Source organism: Mizuhopecten yessoensis, unplaced genomic scaffold, assembly GCF_002113885.1.
Source record: "Mizuhopecten yessoensis strain PY_sf001 unplaced genomic scaffold, ASM211388v2 scaffold11161, whole genome shotgun sequence".
NCBI classification, from domain to species: domain Eukaryota; kingdom Metazoa; phylum Mollusca; class Bivalvia; order Pectinida; family Pectinidae; genus Mizuhopecten; species Mizuhopecten yessoensis.
Genome location: NW_018408910.1, coordinates 1,345,364 through 1,367,599, shown reverse-complemented (window position 1 = coordinate 1,367,599; position 22,236 = coordinate 1,345,364). Strand labels below are relative to the sequence as shown.

The 22,236-nt window shown below is 37.1% G+C and overlaps 1 protein-coding gene across 1 annotated transcript in view; it reads right to left on the bottom strand.

The window, feature by feature from the left end:
* Window positions 1-22,236, bottom strand: part of LOC110467112 (complement C3-like) — a 41,234-nt gene that overhangs the window by 4,548 nt on the left and 14,450 nt on the right. Inside the window, exons 12-31 of the mRNA XM_021524041.1 lie at window positions 21,363-21,428; window positions 20,692-20,874; window positions 19,889-20,044; window positions 19,025-19,099; window positions 18,401-18,497; window positions 17,780-17,977; window positions 16,734-16,857; window positions 15,739-15,967; window positions 14,470-14,673; window positions 13,082-13,178; window positions 12,044-12,148; window positions 10,913-11,104; window positions 6,935-7,010; window positions 5,853-6,009; window positions 5,577-5,651; window positions 4,506-4,692; window positions 3,180-3,379; window positions 2,621-2,782; window positions 1,646-1,821; window positions 347-550 (exon numbers count right to left, since the gene is read on the bottom strand). Of these exons, the coding sequence (XP_021379716.1) occupies window positions 347-550; window positions 1,646-1,821; window positions 2,621-2,782; window positions 3,180-3,379; window positions 4,506-4,692; window positions 5,577-5,651; window positions 5,853-6,009; window positions 6,935-7,010; window positions 10,913-11,104; window positions 12,044-12,148; window positions 13,082-13,178; window positions 14,470-14,673; window positions 15,739-15,967; window positions 16,734-16,857; window positions 17,780-17,977; window positions 18,401-18,497; window positions 19,025-19,099; window positions 19,889-20,044; window positions 20,692-20,874; window positions 21,363-21,428 (2,963 nt within the window). The remainder of the gene's footprint in view (window positions 1-346; window positions 551-1,645; window positions 1,822-2,620; window positions 2,783-3,179; window positions 3,380-4,505; window positions 4,693-5,576; window positions 5,652-5,852; window positions 6,010-6,934; window positions 7,011-10,912; window positions 11,105-12,043; window positions 12,149-13,081; window positions 13,179-14,469; window positions 14,674-15,738; window positions 15,968-16,733; window positions 16,858-17,779; window positions 17,978-18,400; window positions 18,498-19,024; window positions 19,100-19,888; window positions 20,045-20,691; window positions 20,875-21,362; window positions 21,429-22,236) is intronic.

The window sequence follows — 22,236 nt, the reverse complement described above, 5'->3', positions numbered from 1 at the left end:
CTAACCATTAAATATCAAAAACAAGTAAACATCTAATCAGAATCGAAGTATTGCCATAGTCAAGTGCCTAATGCAATATGATAAAGTATTTACATACATAATATTCATCGCGGTAGTAACAATTATCTATCAACCCGCGGAATACAACATATTCTCTGCCACCGACCTCGCAGACATATATATGTGCCTTTAAAATGATATTGACTTCATCGAACTTGATACAAAGTTCGTAGCTGTGGGTCTTTCATATGTCAATCAATTTTCTCATATTTTTTCAAGGGCAAAAGAAATGTGCTTATTTCCTGTTTTAGAATATTAATAAAAAATATAATCAGACTTAACTTACCTGACACAGATTTCCAAACAAGTCTGCTCTTTACTGGCTCCATGCATCCTCATGACATACGGGGCCCTTTTCTTTCGGGAGTCTTGTCTCGGTTGGTCGACGCCTATCCTTGGATCAAGCTCAATTTTATTATACTTGTCGAGGACATCTTCGAAGTCCTCTTCATATTCTTGTTCACAGTGACCACAGGCATCGCAGTTCATACTGGAGAAGATATCGTTACAATACGTTCAATTAAGCTATTTACTGTCCAGGGATAACGAATAATCGGCAACACTTGTCTTTATAAATATTACCATTACCTTGCAGATGGTTAAATGTTTGCACACAATGTCAATAATCACTTCTTCCGTCACCCTCTCAAAACCTCATACAGCATACGCTGCTAGCACAAACTAATTATGTTCTTTACGAAACATACATTGTTCAATCGTTAATCATCCGGTTTTAGAGAAGAATATTGTAAGAGTTGTTAAATTCGATGCCCAATTGAGTATTTGTTTAAAAAATGAACTTCTTAAAAGAAAATCACAGAAGTTCAGCCACGCAAGCAAAACACATTTGCACACTATATTCCCCGTCTGCAAAAATGTGCATATATAGTAAATGCTTATTATGGGAAGCCCTTAGTGAAAGTATTGAACGCACTATTTGCTTCACATTCAGTATCATATGTTTCTAGGTGAAATTGTATAAAATAACAGCAGTTAAAAGTCACATTCGAAAAGTCACTATCTTTCAAAAGGTTAATTGTATCCTTATAGTTGTCATTTTGAATACCAATTATGTTTTTATAAATTAATTTTATTGTTATGAATTGAAAAAAAAATATCAGAGGTTAAAATTTCACGTCACCGAATGTCACTTAAGCTAGTCACAGCTTGGTCCCATATTTGAGATAGGTGCATTGGAAATCCTTTTACATGAAAAAAGTTTCATCGAGATATAAGACAGTATCGATATACAAAAATATGGAAGTCGTGACTTCCCTCTCAAATGAATTGTATTCAGTCTCTGACTTTAGTGATATCATTTCATCTCCATGGAAACTATGATTTAATATGCGTGATATCTGTATATTTGTACAATGTACTGTACAAATAGTAACAGCTCAGGAGCATTCCTCTTTGATCAAATGTTTACTAAAATGTTATAGCAGTATATGTAAACAGAACAATACTTTCAATGAAATTTAATTGCTAAACGTTTTAGAGCGCATTACATTCTCTCTTAAGAATTCAAAATCCTCATTTTTCTTGCAAGTAAATTGTTTAAATGTCCTGTTTACAATGAACCTACTCTGTGGCGAGTCCTTTGCTTTGGAAATAGTTGAATTCCACCTCCGAATCGTACACGTCAATGGTAAACTTGCACCTCTCATCTTCCGTTGTGTTGACATTGTATCGAACTTCGACCTCCATCCGACCAATACCTGTACCTTCTGTAGTCACTTTCAATTTGCCTTCAACGGGTATCTACAGCATATACTATTACTTATGCACATAATGGTATTTGTATTATCCAGCAGTACATAACAGGATTTATGGTGGTTTATTGAAAAGAACGATGGGTTATAAACCGTACACGTGCATCTGGTGAGCATTGTTGCGTCACGTTGCTGTTTGGTGTGATGACGTGTAGTTGTTGCGTCGCAATGGTTTTTCTGTCGAAGTGGGGTTGGAGCCGCTTGTTTTGTTGTCGGATCTTATTTTTTCTTTAAATGTCTACTTTACATGGACATTAAATCTTTTTATCGTAAATAGATGAATGTCTTCTTATCTAATATAATGATGCTTTGTACGCCTTTCTATCTACTATATTTATAAATGTCACTGTATGAATACTATTATTTATGTGTTGTAAAGCTGCTCAGAGTAATTTTGCAAATTATAAAAGGCGCTATGCAAATCTTGTACATTTGGTATCATCTATCTCATTTGAAATAGCACTTTGTACATATAGATGTCGCACTACTAGCTTAAACCTTGACTGGTTACGGTCGGGTTTCAAATCCGTCAGATTTCTTTAAGAACCAAACCGTGTATTTGTGAATTTGTTTTATTTGATGTCACCTATTCTTATGTCAACCTCTCCCAAAGAAAACTTATTGCAATAATACAGCTTATGTTCTTTAGAAACACGAATAGACATACAGAAAAGTAAACATCCAGCAGATTAGATTACAATACACTATCATAAGTATTGATGACAATATTATGTTAGGTTTTTAAAATATCGAAAAGATTATTAAACATTATACAATTAATGACTTACGTCATGTACAGCTTTCTGAACACTGACGTCATCATCTGACAGAACGATGTCATGTTCAATGGCGTCGTCAGTTGATACTTTGATCTTTGTGTGGAGGTCTATTTTGAGGGCGTATGACCTCACATTGTACTCAGATAACGCATGTAGTCCAACCACGGTGTCCTAGATACCAACAAAATATTACACAAAACATTATAACAAGCTTCCGTAAGCGTCCATTTGATAGTATGGTTATAACCTACCGAATATTTTTCGATGGAATATATAGATGATGTTTCTAAAATTGTTGGAAAATATTTCCTTAGATTTTTTCATCATTTTCTCTCCCTCGATATGTTTTTTTACCTTATTACACTCACATATGGTATTCATCATTTATGGACTTTGACTGATATGAGTATTTGGTTATATGATCCTGAGAAAGAGATATTAACCGAAACGAAGTAACACCGAGTCAATACCACATCTACGTTCATGTGTTTATGATCTAACCAATGAGGATGTAGGGAACAGCTGTGTCATGGTAACTAATAACACTCTGTCGATAACCTCCTTTTACCTGTGTGGACTTAAAGGCCCCTGAAGAAGTCTTTTGAGTGAGAAGCCACTCAACGACGTTATTAACGTAGCCGACTTCATTAACTGTCAGGAAAGCCAGAACAGAGTACGCCGTAATTTCCACGTCCATGGCTGTCGGGTCGTGTGTCATCCAAGGCGGTACCTCTCCCATGAAGTCGATCACAGACCAGTACCGCATGCCTGTCATACATAAACACAAACTTATTATAACTAATAACCAGGTCAAATGTATTTAAATATATACATTAATATCCTTAATTAAATAAGATATAATGTAATCAAATACGATGGATATATAAATTACTTCCATTTCGAACTGTTTTGAAGATCATATGACAACAGCAAATACTGACGCCATGACATATTTTGTTCCTGAAAGTTCACGCAATGGTATTTTTGTCCTTACAGTTTAACTGTGGTTTCCATTGACTGGGGTCACTTATAATTTGACGCAATAGTATTTTTGTCCTGATGGTTTGACTGGTTTCCATTGATTGACGCCACTTAGACTTTGACGCAATGGTATTTTTGTCCTGATGGTTTGACTGGTTTCCATTGACCGATGCCACTTACACTTTGACGCAATGGTATTTTTGACCTGATAGTTTGACTGTGGTTTCCATTGACTGACGCCACTTAGACTTTGACGCAATGGTATTTTTGTTTTCCATTGACCGAGGCCACTTATAATTTGACGCAATGGTATTTTTGACCCAAGAGTTTAACTGTGGTTTCCACTGACTGGGGTCACTTATAATTTGACGCAATGGTATTTTCTGTCCTGATAGTTTGACTGTGGTTTCCATTGACTGGGGCCACTTATAATTTGACGTAATGGTATTTGTTGTCTTGATAGTTTTGACTGCTTTTCCCTCCTGTACTGACACTATAGTATATTATAGTTTGACCAGGTACGTTGTATGTTGTATTTTTGTCCTGGTAATATGGTTGTGGTATTTTATTTCGTGTTTGATGTGGGCTTTGTTATCTAAGTGTGTTGGCGGTATTGTATATTTTTTCCTTTCATGGCCATATGTGAATACATATGTACACATAGACAAATATCACATCAAAATCTTTTAAAAAAAATCAATGTGCATGTAATTACGCATATACGTTTAACGCATCGCAAGATTACACACTTACATACATACGTAGACGTAGACGCATAAACGATTTTTAATAAAAAAAAATCTGAATAGGTTACGCAACATATTCTGCTAGAACATATACCAAAAGGATGAAATTAAAAATAATGAAATATCCTCTGAAATACTCATCAACAAAGAATTATCAATTATACAACCTTGTCCACCATTCCCTTGGTCGACTTCGGTTGATGCTGTTTTGAGATAGTTAATAGCATCCATTTTCCTCGGACTGTTGCCAAGGGCAAGGGCGTATGCGGTGAGAGCGAGGGGGTATGTCTGATCGATAAAGTCCAGATGAGACTCAAGGTATTGGAGTGCAAGCACGATGTTTTGCTCTGTGTCCTGCAATTAGTAAACAGGATATTTTGCATGAGCGAATTTTTATGAATAATCATGCTATGCATATTGAGACAACTTTTAGATGAAGAAAAAGTAGGCTCGCATTTTTTCTCAAAATTTGAGATTGTTAGAATTATTGTGAAATTGTTTAATTCTGAGAAAAACACACAATATTGGAGCCGGCCTACTTAAAGACGTAGATAAAACTGACATGATATCAACTCTAAATTATTTTTGGCATATAAAGGACATTAGAAATTTCGGAATAAGTTATCATATTAAGATGCTTTCTTATTTCTTTATCATATTCCATATCAATCTCCACTCCTTTATTAGGCTCTAGGGCCCGGCAGCTACACTGCAATATGAGTTGAATTGTTTCATTTTGAAAAAGAACAAGGAAACGGCCATAGCATAACATTTTAATTATATATTAAACACTGCCGATATTTTTATAGCAAGGTCAGACTTATATGTATTATTGACAATTTATGTTCTGGGAGCTTATTGTAATAAGTAATCATTTTTTTAATTTTTCCTTCCTGCATTATGGAAATAGATTTTAAATAGGTACATATTTCTAGCATTTGTCTTTTGTTGGAAGTACAGCAAACAATACAAACATGTCACTTACTTGGCAGATATTGTGCGTAAATTACTGATATGGGTCGGGCCGTGCTTTTGCCTACGCAACGCTAGCAGTGTCGCATACGCAAATTGGCCTTTATCCCAGACAAGTCATAAATATAAATAGGATTTGGACTGCCATGTGACCTACAGATAACTTGCAGACAAAACGGTGTAAGCAAATTATTACATATCAAGCTTCGAATTAGAAGCTATATTGTTCTACTGTTGAATGGTAAAACAAAGACCATTGTACTCACGATCGGCCTGCAATGTGCCTCCATAAGTGTTATTAATACATAGGCTGTCATGGATATTTCGCCATTCATGCCTCCCTGAAAGAAACGAACAACATGTAAATAACACAAAATGTACACGCGTTTCGAGCATTACCCATTAGCATTTTATAACGACTTTTCTGATCATACTGATGAGATGCAAAGCTCAATGTAATAAAGAACTATAACTTGACCAAGAAGTATAACGCATTGAGGATTTTAACACGAAGGGACATTTTGTTGTACAGGAACACTTGCCATCATTTCCTTGTGGAAGAGAGGGAAAATTTCCATGAAGGCACCATCCCCTCGCTGATGTCTAAACAACCATCGCATACCGGAACAGATCACCTCAGAATCGATGTCAATAAATTCGGAGGCTTCGCTCAGCACCTTGACTACGAACGCTGTAAGCCTTTAGGATGCAAGTAAGATAGAGCCAGAAGTCAATAGCAGACAGACAAAATGATGAAAAAAGACAATCAAATAAATAAAACGAATAAATGACGTAGCGTGGCTTGTGCTAACACTTCCTCCGAATACCATGTTTTCCGTGAACGTTGACCACTGTTTGTGGACAAACTAAGTACACAAGTTCTAGAGAAATATATGTTGATAAAGACTACGGTAATGTTTCATCATCGTTATCTCATGTGGAAACATTTTATTGTCATGTATAATACATATATTTACAGGTTTTTGACTTTGCTTATAGGGACCACGGAACCAAATCAAAAATAGTTTTTTTTTCCCCTTTTGGAAAGAAGATTTAATAGGAAGGTGAATGCCTCGGGGCCTGCTGGATGGATATTTAGGTGGCAGAATTTCAAACGTGTTATGTGTTGGTTGAGCGATATATATAGATGTAAAAAGTATGAAAATAAAAATGAAAATAAATCAAGTCTGCTTTTGTCTGGGGGAGTTTATTAAGTGTGTAATTTGTTGTAAATTTTGGTCAATTTTGGTGCCGAATTCAATTCAAAATGGCGGCCCCCATATAAAAAAGTTCAAACAGGCAGAATTTTTAAATATTTTATTTACAGTTGTGCGAGATGATGTTCTTCAAAATGAGTGCAGGTAAACCAGTGTGGATAACCCCATTTAACCAGGACAGTGGTAAACTTTAACACTATCGTCTATGGAAAATTATTTGGTTCTGCGGTCCCTATAACCATTTGTTTGTGGTTTTTGTTGTCAAGACGATAGTTCGCGTTTCCCGACGTGTCATTTATAATATTGAACCTTGTGGATAAGGATTATCCACGATATCAACAAACTAAAACACGAACATTAGTGATTTCATAGTCAAATGGAACGATTAATGATTAATATTACCGTACCATGTACTGGAAGGCCGGTGTGCCCAAACAGCGAATGACCCATCATTCTTTCTGAAAGTCATCTCTCTTTGGTAACCTAAAGTAAATAACTTTCTTGAAAGTAACTTCTGACATATTGCATGCAAAAAAGTGTGGGCACTATCTATGGGGCGTCTGCTGAAGAGAGGCGATTTGAATAAGATCTACTACTATAAACAATGGCGACAAAGTTTGACCGATATATTTGGCATGTGCTGCGCCATTCCCTGTCCTACTTGTAGTTAAGTATTGATTAATGGAAAGCGAGCCGACAAAATTTACTTAACTATGAATTAACGTAGTCCGAACTTGTTCGAATGATAATCTTCTCCGGTGATTTAATTATCGAGTTGCATGTGCTTTGTCTAAGCAAGCTTCGTATCGTGTCCGCCAGTTATACAAGTATCAATACACCTAGTGCTGGTCTGTTTTTGACTTTGTTCTTGTTAACTAGTAATTTCTATATCGATTTATCTAATCTAAGCCTGCTCCATCCGTTCTCTTCCGATGATTTATTTATCAAAATAGCTTGTCTAAACCTGCTCAAGCAAATTGATTATAGATGTACATACCCGAAACATTTGTAATAAAATGATTTGATTTTCTAATTGATATACTTCGTTTAAACCTGCTCCAGTGATATATGTGTTTGTCGATAAGCCTAGTCTGAGTCGCCTTTAATGATTCGATTATCGATACATCAAATCGAAGCCTGCTACAGCAACTTATTTACTGACATGCCTAGTCTGAGTCTGCTCTAGTTATATAGTAATCGACATCTAGTCTAAGCCAGCTCCTTCCCCGGTCCTCTGGTGATTGAAGTATCGATATAGCTTGTCTAAGCCAGCTCTCCCCGGTCCTCTGGTGATTGAGGTATCGATATAGCTAGTCTAAGCCAGCTCCTTCTCCGGTCCTATACAGATTCAGGTATCAATATATCTAGTCTAAGCCAGCTCTCCCCGGTCCTCTGGTGATTGAGGTATCGATATAGCCAGCTCCTTCTCCGGTCCTATACAGATTCAGGTATCAATATATCTAGTCTTAGCCAGCTCTCCCGGTCCTCTGGTGATTGAGGTATCGATATAGAGCATGCTCCTTCTAGTATCCCCTAGTGATTTACATACCTATATCTAGTCTTAGCCAGCTCTCCCGGTCCTCTGGTGATTGAGGTATCGATATAGCTAGTCTTAGCCAGCTCCTTCCCCTGTTCTTCAGTGATTAAGGTATCAATATAACTAATCTAAGCCAGCTCTTTCCCCGTTATCTAATGATTAATGTATCGCTACATTTTGTCAAAGCCAGCTCATTCCCTGATTAAGGTATCGATATATCTTGTCTAAGCCAACTCCGTCCATCGTCCTTTGTTGATTGAGGTATTGACATCCTAGGCTGAGATTGCTCTTTCTAGTATCCCCTAGTGATTTACATAACAATATGCCTAGTCTGAGCATGCTCCTTCTAGTATCCCCTAGTGATTTACATACCAATATACATAGTCTGAGCCTGCTCCTTCTAGTATCCCCTAGTCATTTACATAACGATATGCCTAGTCTGAGCCTGCTCCTTCTAGTATCCCCTAGTTATTTACATAACGATATACATAGTCTGAGCCTGCTCCTTCTAGTATCCCCTAGTGATTTACATACCGATATACATAGTCTGAGCCTGCTCCTTCTACTACCGCCTAGTAATTTACATACCGATATACATAGTCTGAGCGTGCTCCTTCTAGTATCCCCTAGTGATTTACATACCGATATACATAGTCTGAGCCTGCTCCTTCTAGTATTCCCTAGTGATTTCCATAACGATATACATAGTCTGAGCCTGCTCCTTCTAGCATCCCCTAGTGATTTACATACCGATATACATAGTCTGATCCTGCTCCTTCTAGTATCCCCTAGTGATTTACATACCGATCTACATAGTCTGATCCTGCTCCTTATAGTATCCCCTAGCGATTTACATACCGATATACATAGTCTGACCCTGCTCCTTCTAGTATCCCCTAGGCATTTACATAACGATATGCCTAGTGTATCCCCTAGTTATTTACATAACAATATGCCTAGTCTGAGCCGGCTCCTTCTAGTATCCCCTAGTGCTTTACATAACAATATGCCTAGTCGGAGCCTGCTCCTTCTAGTATCCCCTAGTGATGTACATAACAATATGCCTAGTCTGAGCCGGCTCCTTCTAGTATCCCCTAGTGCTTTACATAACAATATGCCTAGTCCGAGCCTGCTCCTTCTAGTATCCCCGAGTGATTTACATAACGATATGCCTAGTCTGAGTCTGCTCCTTCTAGTATCCCCTAGTAATTTACATAACGATATACGTAGTCTGAGCCTGCTCCTTCTAGTAGTCCCTAGTGATTTACATACCGATATTCATAGTCTGAGCCTGCTCCTTCGAGTATTCCCTAGTGATTTACATAACGATATGCCTAGTCTGAGTCTGCTCCTTCTAGTATCCCCTAGTAATTTACATAACGATATACCTAGTCTGAGCCTGCTTCTGAGCCTGCTCCTTCTAGTATGCCGTGGGTAGTTATATATCGATATGCCTAGTCTGTGCCAGCTCCTTCTAGTATCCCCTTGTGATTTACATCTCGATATGCCTAGTCGGAGCCTGCTCCTTCTAGTATCCCCGAGTGATTTACATAACAATATGCCTACTCTGAGCCTGCTCCTTCTAGTATTCCGTAGTGATTTCCATAACGATATACATAGTCTGAGCCTGCTACTTCTAGTATCCCATTGTGATTTATATATCGATATGCCTAGTATGAGCCTGCACCTTCTAGTATCCCCTTGTGATTTACATCTCGATATGCCTAGTCGGAGCCTGCTCCTTCTAGTATCCCATAGTCATTTACATAACGATATGCCAATGCTGAGCCTGCTCCTTCTAGTATCACCTTGTGATTTATATATCGATATACCTAGTCTGAGCCAGCTCCTTCTACTACCGCCTAGTAATTTACATCCCGATATACATAGTCTGATCCTACTCCTTCTAGTATCCCCTAGTAATTTACATAACGATATACCTAGTCTGAGCCTGCTTCTGAGCCTGCTCCTTCTAGTATGCCCTAGTGATTTACATAACGATATGCCTAGTGTATCCCCTAGTTATTTACATAACGATATACATAGTCTCAGCCTGCTCCTTCTATACCGATATACATAGTCTGATCCTACTCCTTCTAGTATCCCCTAGTGAGTTACATAACAATATGCCTAGTCTGAGCCTTCTCCTTCTAGTATCCCCTTGTGATTTACATCTCGATATGCCTAGTCGGAGCCTGCTCCTTCTAGTATCCCATAGTCATTTACATAACGATATGCCTAGTGTATCCCCTAGTTATTTACATAACGATATACATAGTCTCAGCCTGCTCCTTCTATACCGATATACATAGTCTGATCCGGCTCCTTCTAGTACCCCCTAGTGATTTACATACCGATATCCCTAGTCTGAGCCAGCTCCTTCTAGTATCCCCTTGTGATTTACATCTCGATATGCCTAGTCGGAGCCTGCTCCTTCTAGTATCCCCCTGTGATTTATATATCGATATGCCTAGTCTGAGCCAGCTCCTTCTACTACCGCCTAGTAATTTACATACCGATATACATAGTCTGATCCTACTCCTTCTAGTATCCCCTAGTAATTTACATAACGACATACCTTGTCTGAGCCTGCTCCTTTTACTATCTCCCAGTGATTTACATAACGATATACCTAGTCTGAGCCTGTTCCTTCTACCACCGCCTAATAATTTACATAACGATATACCTAGTCTGAGCCTGTTCCTTCTAGTATCCCCTAGTGATTTACATAACTTTATACCTAGTCCGAGCCTGCTCCTTCTACTATCTCCTAGTAATTTACATAACGATATACCTAGTCTGAGCGTGCTCCTTCTAGTATCCCCTAGTGATTTATAAATCGATATACCTAGTCTGAGCCTGCTCTTTCCCCTGTCCTCCAGTCCTGTTCTCAGCTGCCCTGTTCTCTGTAGGTACCTCATCGTATAGACAACAGGAGCGAGGAGAATCATCGTCTGTTCGCCGCAACCGTGAGGGACGTTATCGAGGAGGGCGTTCGCGCCTTCTAGTACCACAGGTACTGTAGCATCCATGATGTTACCTGTACGATTCACAAGTTTTTAAAATTAATATTTTTTGAGAATTTGTCATAGTTTTCTGTTGCTATTGTTTGACAGTGGCGAATTAGAATTCAAGCATTTTCATATTCTATTTTAAATTTTAGTTATCATTAAAATTTGATTACTTTTTTGTTTTAACTTTCAAATGAGGTTATGATGTTTTCATACCAATCAATATTGAAATATAAAACTCGATTAACATCATAGTCATACATTTTACCGTAGGTGTAAGGACAGCAAACCAATGTAAATACACAACATCTGACACAATGTCGCATAATTTTTCTGCTCGTTAGCTCTACCTGATTCTATTGACTTTAACAGGCAGTTAGTAAAAGCAAAAAAGGAGAGATGTATATAGAGAGTTTTTCCTATATTATTTATATGAATTTATTTCCTCAGCAAAATTAAGGAAACTGTCACGGTTGAGAAGCCCAACGTTAAACTCACTGAACTGCCCTCACGTAGGATGCCCTTCATTTGCCACCAACCTGTCATAATGTGGCTATGATAATAAACGTCCAAACCTGGCGAATACAGTATGTTTGTTTGTTAAGTGTGTAACGTCCTCGCACTAGCAAGGGTCATAAATGGGCTGGTGCCTAGGGAGACACCGCCTGAAATAGAAAGTAGATAGAAAAGAAAGAAGGCAGGAGTAAAGGAAACGAAAAAGATTTAAAGTGTTGCAATGGGAGAAAAAGGAAGTAGATCTTTTTTGGTCTCTTTTATGTCCCCTTCGTAGACAACACGGAAAAAAAGCCCCAATTATATGAGGCGACCCAACATTAGTCACCTCTTACATGTACGATCATGCAGTCGTATACAGCAGGGCTATTTTTCCCGGACCTGTACGGGTGTGGCAAATATATATATAGTGGTACTAAGCACCAATGATATTAACGTAATCTGTGATGACTTACCCATTGCAGACACTTTACACATTCCCGTCCCCGGAATAGCCTTCTCCGGGAGTGTCAGATCAACGGTTGCCTCCTGTATCTCAAGGTATGGCGACGGGTACATAACTACAAAAAACAATTAAAGAGTAACGATTTAGAGGGTGGAGTATACGACGAAAAACACACACAATGTCAAGGTAAGATGATGACTACAAAACTTTAAAGCAATACAATATTAATGCATGACATCACAATTCTCGGGTGGGAGAGAGATGGAGAACATCAAAACAGAGTGAAAGCGTTGGTCGATGGGTACAAAACATTACAAAATATATCTAGTGTTAATCTTAATTTTGATAAAAACACTATAAAAAAAGTTGCAACAGTAAACTCACATAAAATGAATCGATGCTTAGAGTTTTCGCAATAAAACTCAAGCAAATCAATTTCACGCAAATGTGTAAAAAAAAAAATGCAATTATATGTGTGCAATTGTTTATACCGTATAATGGGTTACTTATCCGGGCTTAGATTTTTGCGATTTTGACCCAAAATTAGAAAATTAAATTGACTCGGATTATAATTTCGCAATCTAGTCATATGAAGGGACAATATTTTCGGCATATCAAGTGTCAAATGTTCTAATGAATGGGTTTATGACAGCATATTGCGCAACAAAAAATAAGTGTATTTTATTAATCAAATCATCAACAAAACCAAAACTATTAGATGTTTGATTTAGCTTATTTTCAAACAATTATTTCTATTTATGTATATGAATCGTCATTATAGCATGCGCACTCTTTCATGACGACATTAAGGGTATGAAGTTTATTATTGCGGCTCATTTTACGCTTGTAATATCATTCTGCGGATTATATTTTCGCGATCACGTTGTTGCCCCGCGAAATCGCGAAAATACCGTTTCGGCGGAATTATCCTGCTACACGGTATGTATGCGTTTCTTCTTCCTGGAAAAAACATCGATAATTGAACTACAACTGTGATAATGACAACATGTATTGACAAAAAAATAAAAAAGACATTTATGAAACGTACTATTGACAGTCAGATCTCCAGTGCTTCCAACCTTGTCCCTGTGAGCTTGAGGGTCCAGCCAAAATGACACTGTTTTCTTCTCCTCTCTTCCTTCATTCTGTGTAACAAAGTACAATGTTCTGCATTGCTTTTTCTATGCTGTGCATTTTTGTCATATTCATCATATCTATTGAAAAATACTACTGTACAAAGATAAATATCTCCAACATGTATACAAAGATTTCCTGACTTAGAAACTTATATAACACTTTTTAGAATTACTTACTCAAATTTGTTTATTCGGCCCTGAAAGAAATAAGCATGTGACTAACGCCGATGTATACCTTTTAGACATCCTTCTAGTAATAACATCCTGTATGAAACCAATACTGGGTACTTCTTTTTTACATAGTAGTACGTACATATTGTTGATTATGATACTTTTAAGGCTGATTACTCAATACAAGTTTTTTATACGTAATTTGCTGTCCTTTCTGTCCACTTAAGTGGTTTTAACTTGTAAACGAATCGCCTCGTATAACTCGGTAATGCGGGTCAAATAAAGAGCATTGCTGTTTATAATAATTAAATTAACTGCTGTATGAAACAAAAGCTTTTCCTTGTTCTTGGATTTCCAGCTAAATCTTTCCTTATTTGGGGATTTCCATCTGAGAGTTTTCGCAGCTATAGGATGGTCCAAGGAAAGTTTGCTTAATCAGAAATCTCCCCCTCCCCGCCCAAATCCTTATTTTGACGTTTCCCCCTGACAGTATTTTAATTCTCGTATTTCCATCTGAGCGTAACGTTATTCTTGTATTATCTATTGAGAGCTTCCTTATTCTAGTAATTCTTGCTTTTCTTTTCCTTTGTTCTAGTGTTTCTCTTTGATGGTTTTCTTATCTTTCGAATTCCCCATCGACAGTTACAATATTCTTGAATTTCTCACTGACAATTTCCTTGTTCGAGAATTTCACACTGATATTTTATCCATTTTGGTACTTTCCACTGAATGGTTCCGTATCTATTAAGATTATGCTATTTTTCACCGACAGTGTCCGTTTCCTCATTTTGGTAGTTCTCGCTGATATTTTTGGCGTGTCACTGAAAGTTTCTCCTTATTACAGGGTATCTCAGTTTCCTTGGATTTCCAACGCATTTTGTTTTATTTGGAGAGTTCAAATTTAAATTTCGCCGTGTTTGAACATTCTCTTACGAGTGGGACTATGCGAATCCCTTACGCGATATATTATTCCTCATAAAAATGCTTTTAATCAATATGATATCGACTTCGAAAGAGATGCTGCATTCGATTGAGTACAGTTCGACTCAACAAATGCACACATTTAAATGGTAACTTTCATTCAATATAATTTAACATATGTAACAAACATTTACCTATTGCTACTTACAATGACATAGACTGTTTTCCGTACAACATCATTCGTTCCGTTGATAGAATACACTCTGACTTCAAAGTCGAATTCTCCAGCCTTAAGTGGCACTATCGGAAATTTGATTGGTTCAGGACTGTTGGGATGAACTTCGACCTTTATATAATTACTTTTAGATCGTGGAGTACATATCTCCTCGGGGGTCACGATGTACACAAAACACTGTAACACCAAAAATTAACATTATAATATTATCCTGTCCATTTTGTGAGGATTCGATGACAGTTAAATGACGTTTGCTAACGGTACATGCATACCACGTTCCTAATTAAGTACGCCTACATTCTAATGAGCATTTTGATATGTTAGTAAAGCTGCTACTTTTGATATTTCTGTCATAACACAGGTCTAATATTGACATGGTTAACTACGTATCCGGTTAATGTAACCTGATAAAAGCTCCACATTTCATTGACGTCACGTCATAACGAGATCTGTTCACTACGACAGCCTAATCAAAGGTAAACCACAGATTACCCAACTCCCATGAAAGATGAACACAAGACACTTGATTGTAATTATAAAGATGTACTTTCAAAAGCAATGCCAACGCCTAATAATGCGATAAGTGTTACCACTAACCTTGCTTTGAGCAACATCAATTCGTCATGGAGCGTTTTGCTGACTAACAAGATAAAATATTAGCTGTGACAACAATAATCTTGTCTGTTTGTATTTTTATGTCTTTTTATTTAGATTTATGTTGCAGTGCCTCAAGATAACAGTACCAACTCTAAAGGTTGTTATGATTCAATAAAAACAAGTGTGTAATAATATTAACAGTACTAAATGTACCGTTACATGACATCTGACGCCTACCTTGTGTGACTATAAAACTGGCAAAATCACCATTGCAGGCTAAAAGGAGGCCGCATGAATGGCTAGGTCGTTCAAAGGTGGTACAAAGGATGTTCAGACATTGCCATGGACGACAAAAAAAATGTCCAACAATTGCAGTTTTTGTGGTTCAAGAGAGGCACAAGAATCGCTGGAGAAGTTACATAGAAACAGTAATATCTTGGTTTGCTGGTTATTTTTAGGTAGCTCATAAGTGGGAGAAAGGTCGCCTTGTGTAAAGGGAGCCTAAAGAGGATGGTATAACACCCGATCTAGTCCCATCGCTCATTCTGACATCGCTCTAACCAAGTGTGTCTGGAAGCATTCCACTAAAAGGAACAATAGATATCATTACAAAATTACAAGGACGAGGACGCTAGAAATACTCACAGGAAGCATATCAGGGGAGTAGTTGTAAATTGTTGCTCGGACCTCGGCCTGCTCCAGACGGACGATACTGTAAGGAAACTCAAGGTCCACAAAAAACGTGCGGAATACCTGCAAGCGCTCTGGCTTGGAGATGCACATACCGTAGTCATCAGACAATGTAATGGCCTGTATGATGTGGGTCGTGATCGAATCCGGCACTGCAAAGTTCTTCTCCAGGTGTCCGTTCTCACTGGCAATGCAATTATGAAGTTAGAAATGATGATAAATGTTTGATTAAAATATTGCTCCATTGGTAGGTGCTAATTGTTTTCTATCGATTAACTAAAATTATGATTCGGGAGTTTCTGTCGATGACCATATTGTATTGTAATGTAGCAAAGCGGTCATCTGTTTATCATTCATGTCGAGCTGGGGTGTCGGAAGTTGAGTGACTGCATATAACGTATAGCTATAGCATGATATTGCTAATATTTCTTTAATGAACGGGTAGTCATACTTTTGTTTCACTTATATCCAGTATCGTGTGTACATAAAATTGTACTCTTTCTTTGATGATAGTACTTCTTTTGTACTTTTTGACACTTTGAAAAATGGGATATTAATTTTTTTAACATTAATACAGAACATGTAATTGCTATTGATGGCGTAGATCAGATGTGAAGTCAACTTTGGCGCAAGGTTTAAATGATCTGCTTGCCGCCATATTTCGTTTTTACAGAAGTTTGCTCAAAATAACCTTGTATTATCATCGATTTGTTTTGTAATCCCTCGTTGTTCAAGTTGCTAAGGGTTATGGTAGGTTTGACTTACCATTACGTATACGATTTTAATACAAACTGTAGTATAACAGTCACATAACGCCTAAGTATAACAGACAGATAAAAAGTAAATGACACTTTATATTGTCGTTTCAATATTTATAATAGAGATGGGCAGGTACATATAATCACCAGCTTCCACAACACTAACCTTATATGACTTCTAGTGATACTTACTCTAGATAATCGTCTTCCTCAAACATCCAGGACTCTGGGAAGTACGACCTTACTTGTGTATTTTCAAGGTCAACAACTACATCTCGAAATGTGTACTTGACAGTCCCTCGGCGGATTACACGACCTAGCAGAGAAAAATAAGCAGCTGCCTTTCTATTGTCACTGATTTATTCTTGTTTATGGCCATATAAATCCACACCTTTTGTGCCAATTTTGTTTTTGTGCTATTTCATAAACTATGGTTAGGTACCTATGAATATTTTTTTCTGTTAGAATGGACCCTACCTTACCATGTCATACAATCTCTATAAAAGGTCATCGATATCTATGAATCGCAAAGATTATGGAAGGGGTTCGATGCTATCGGAACGTTAAGAGTTAACAATAGTGGACTTGGAAGACAGCAGGGCGTGAAAATAGCATCATTCAATAGCTCAGGCGAGTGGAGGAATAATCAGTTCAGACCAGCAAATACCCTACGAAGAGTGAGATGAGCATTTAGAGAACTGGGGAAAGATGACCTCCCTGACGACGGAACTGATTTACATATATACAATTTGTTGAAAGTCAGGACCTTATATATATTGTTTAGTCATTATTAAAACAAAATCATCAAATAACACAAAAGAAGTCATTTTCGTTCAACTGATTTTGAAATAAATAATTTCCAGGAAATTTCATTGAAATTTATTCCGATTAATTTTAACATATCATATTCATATATCCTACTTAATTCTCATTTGCAAAACTAACCAGCTTATAGCTTTGAAGAAACTGTTATGACACATCTATCACGTACATAATCTTTCAACATGAAAGGCGAATATATAATAACGAACATATGATGTACATACGCTCATGTAAGTAACCTTTCAATGTTCAAAGTAGGAATCTATGAATCACAACGTAATTAATCTTACCATAGACTGATATTTCCTTGAGAGTATAGCTTACTTAACAATTATCATAGATATCCATGATATTTCTAAATTATACTGTTATTAACCATACCACAATCGCAATATTCCGCATAAACAAGCACTTACCATAATCGAAAATATCCGTCATATCAGCCGGCCTGTAGATGTTGCAGCACCTGAAGAAGATCTTTGCACAGCTGGTGTTGTTGGTGGCGTGGTACACGACCTTACCCTCCGTGTAACAGTCTAACTCCTCAACCCCCTCCCTACCATACATGTCGCCAGCCACACAGCAGGGATGAGTGTGAAGAGTTTCGTAATCATCTTCGTTACAAGGAAGGCATTGATTAAAGTAATTATTCGCCACGTTATTGACAACTATTTCCGCAGAAAAAACTTCTAACTGACTTCATCTTCGTCACCAATATTGTAAAAAGTTTAAACATATTCCAGTCAAATCTTTGTCGCAACAAAAGTAGAAATATTAATCATTTTTCTGATCTGCGTATACGAAAAACATTATAAGCCTCTACAAATGCTAGTGTGTAACCTCTGTATTTATTGTGCTCGAAAACAGCTCATTTACGAGACTGTATGTTATTTGAGACCTTTGTATTTCTTTAGTTACATGTATATAAATCCTTATACACTGTAGCTTATATGAACGTCATATTCGTCATCTTAAACAGATAATGCTACTCAGCCTGAAGGTAATATTCAGACGAGACTAAAATGTTGTGTATTTACCTATGGAACGCTTCCCGCGTCTTTTTCTGTTACATCCGGTATTTTCCCTGGGTGTTGTGTCAAGGTCGGCATTAGTGATAACAGTCAGACCAGAATCCTGCAAAAGGATCCATCTTTATCATAAGGCAAGTACGATATATAGACGAAAGAAAGAAATGAAGATAAAATCATTCATGAAAGTATACAGCCACACAACTTTATATCAAAAGGGGTTGGGAAACGAAAAAATACATATACATTTATACGTAAGAAGATAAAAATATTCATAACTTTATACAGCCAAACAGCTTAACATCAAGTGATAAAACAAATGAATATAACGATAAAAAATCATTTTACAGTTAAACATCGTTACATCAAAGTGTTTTGGAAAACAAAAAAAATCTTTATAAGTGATAAAAAAAATCATGATAAAAACATCATAATTTCATATAGCCAAACAGCGCTACGTCATAAAAATATCTCTAATGAAACCATAAAGCGACTTTGACATAAACATGCACTCTGGGATAATCAAGGTTATTCAAGATATCGGAGTCAATAATGCAATTATGATATACATGTACTATAAAGATGGTATATTTACATAGAAAGTTCCTTAGTATAAGCTTATGTAACACAAACCTCAAACACTTGGGCTGGTGTCAGGCCACCCCCGTAACCACATCCTATGTCATGGGATGCAAACCGCTTGAACATCTGTTTCAAATGAATATATTTGAAAAGCTAAAGAGCGTTGATAGTTTTTGAAAGTTTCACAAAGCGACAACACCAAAGTGAAATCACCGGAGCTGACAGTCAGTAAAATTATAACAGACACCGAACGATTTAAAGAAACGCTGAACAACTCATTTGACACTGGTTGCTGTGTTGCTTGTTGCTTGACAAAATACAAGAAAAATATCTACAACAGTGCCGATGATTCTCTATAACATTCTAGAAGCTGAAATACATAGCCGGAGTTCTGATTCTGGTGACGACCATAACATTTCCTGTAAATAGATTGAATGAGTTCCCACCTTTATCAAACGTAAGCCATGTGTACGTATCGTATTGGTCATTAGGCGGCATCTATTAATACAATCATATTTACATTTTCACTATAAACATTATCAAAAGAAATTGCGTCCATAGGGATATGAACGGATTCCGATCAGCGTTAGTTTGAAGCTTCTCCTTCCGCCTCGAATTATATTTAACATTTTGATGACGTTTGGCTGTTCCAGGAATCTCGTTTGCTCTGACGACATGAAAACTTCAATATCGAATATATAAGGGAATATCTTAGGTCAATGATAACAAAAAAAGTAAATATAATGCTTAAAGGGCATTTTTCAATGTTCACGCCGGTATAAAATAGAACAAAAAAATCTGTTCTATCCTAAAACAGGCTATTTAGTAGAGAAACATCAATGTCATATTCACAGAAACATATGAAAAGGTAATATTGAAAACATTTCTGGTCAATGATATCAGTCAAAAACTGACCGTGTGTCTCCTGAGCACGTGCTTGTTGTTCAGGAGATAAACTGCCCTATCCACAGCCAGGAAGCCGATCAGACTAGATGGTGCGCCGCTGACCTGCAGGGTTAAGCCATCACCATCACCTGGCTCCAGCCTCCCCTTTTCTTTGGACACGCCTAACTAGAGTAGAAAAAAGTACCTAAGTGTATTGAAAAGGTTGTTATATAATTATAATTATGATTATAATTATTTGAGATTCTTATATACCGCTTTATCACAACCTAGGTTGTTTCAAAGCGATTCAAAAACTCTTATCCTTGGTTATCGGGCCTTTGCATTCAGCTAATATCTTTCTCAACTCCCCGGGGAGAATACAGCCGGTGCTGCCATTTCGGCACTCACAGCTAGCATTCAACAAGTCTAGCACTGAACAACCACGTACACAGTTACAGTAGACTGACACAAGTGGAGTAAAGTATCTTTGTTCAAGAATAGTGACATGACGAGATTCTAACCGGTGACCCTTCGGTTACGAGCCCGGCGTGCTACCACTAGACTATCGTGCCACCAATTGTATATTTCTGTGCGGTTATTATTTTCAGTTTTCTTAATTTTATATTTCAGTCATCAAAATTCATCATCAAAAAAAGATGCTAGAAAACATTTAATCCTATTCAGCAGACCACTCAATATTCATCAACATAACAAGTTTTTGTGACGTAAACAAAAGTATACGACCTCTCGCTCTCGATGTCATGTGACCTCTTATGTGTTACAGTAACGTAGGCTTTCGATAAAATGAGCAGCTCAGGAGCATGCAGAGGTACCTCCTTTTCACACATGTCTTTGATGTCTATCCATGTGGAGTCTGCCACAACCTCAGCGCCTTCGGTTTGGTTGACGGTATAGAAAACCAGCACGCGAATCCCAGGGGACATCTTGCCAGTGACAGGGCGATGGAAGATTTCATGAGATTGCTCTGCATCTATAATCCGTCCTCCAGACATCAACTAATAACACAGTTAAACCATGTCCTTTCTAAATGGTTTAAATCAAAATTATACACGTTGAAATTATATATTACATTGTCAATCAATATAGCTATTTTTATCAGCCAGATTTTTTATGGAAAATTGCTTTTTTTTAATTTTTCTTTTTTCAACTTTAACAACACTGTTACGAATTCGTTCAAATACATGGAGAATGTTGATTGTATAGTTATCATGGTGTCAAGAACAACGTTCACATGTTCCATCATAATCGGTTTACCATCAATCATTGTTTATTTTGTATAATTAATTAAGAGCACATTAACTTTACAAGTAAATACAGCAGAATGCATATCATGTCAAGATATCGATTATACTAATATGTGAATCGATATACCGAAAGCAAAACACATCAAGGAAATTTTCAAATTCATACATATGCATAACAATTTTTTTAGATTTCATCCTTTTAAAAACATTTATCGATTTAATTGAGTTCTGCCACTTACCAAATACGACAAAGATTTGTTGTTGTCACCACTGGATATGGTATCCACCATAAGTTCTGTTTCATGCTGCAAGAATGCAAGAAATCGAAATTACATGAAATACTATATTCCGGAAGATTTTCGCCCCAGTTTGACTTTCATCTTTTTCGCCCTCCTCAATGAGGGCGAACTAATCTTGACAGTGAATATAGACAACATACACCTTATTGCCATTACACGTGAATGGCGAAATTTACACAAGGCGAACGTTTCCTGGTATACAGTACCTTATATATATGGGGCAAAGAAGTAATTCCAGCAGTGTGGACAAGTTTAAGTTGTCAAATTTTCGGAGCGATCCGCTCCTTTTTCAAGACACAGTGAAACAGAACAGTTACATGTACACATACATCATATTACAAGAAGATAGAATTGATATACTTTAATTGAAAATATAGCTATTATATAAAACCAACATTCCCCTCGGCTAAAGACAGCCGAAGGCAGCAATTAAGCTGAGAGCATCGCGGACAAGGAAAGTGTGGGATTTTACCGTCTATATTACTTCTTTGACCCGTACCTTATATATATACATATCTCATTTTTGTTGAATCACAGAGTTTGCCACCCTGAACTGTTTACCCTTACAAAATGAACTTGCTTTGTCGGAATACAGTGACATAAAACAACACTGAGAAACATGTTAGTGCTAGAATAAAGGGTGAATATGTTTTGAATACGAAAAGGAATTGAAAACTTATTTTGCGAGCTTTGAAAAACGTCTGTTTCCTTCGTAAAGCAAGGAATGCGAATGGCCGGTGTCTCGACTCTAAACCGCTCAAAACAACTCATTTTGCCACAGTGTGCCGAATCGCCATATTGCGCCCTAATGATG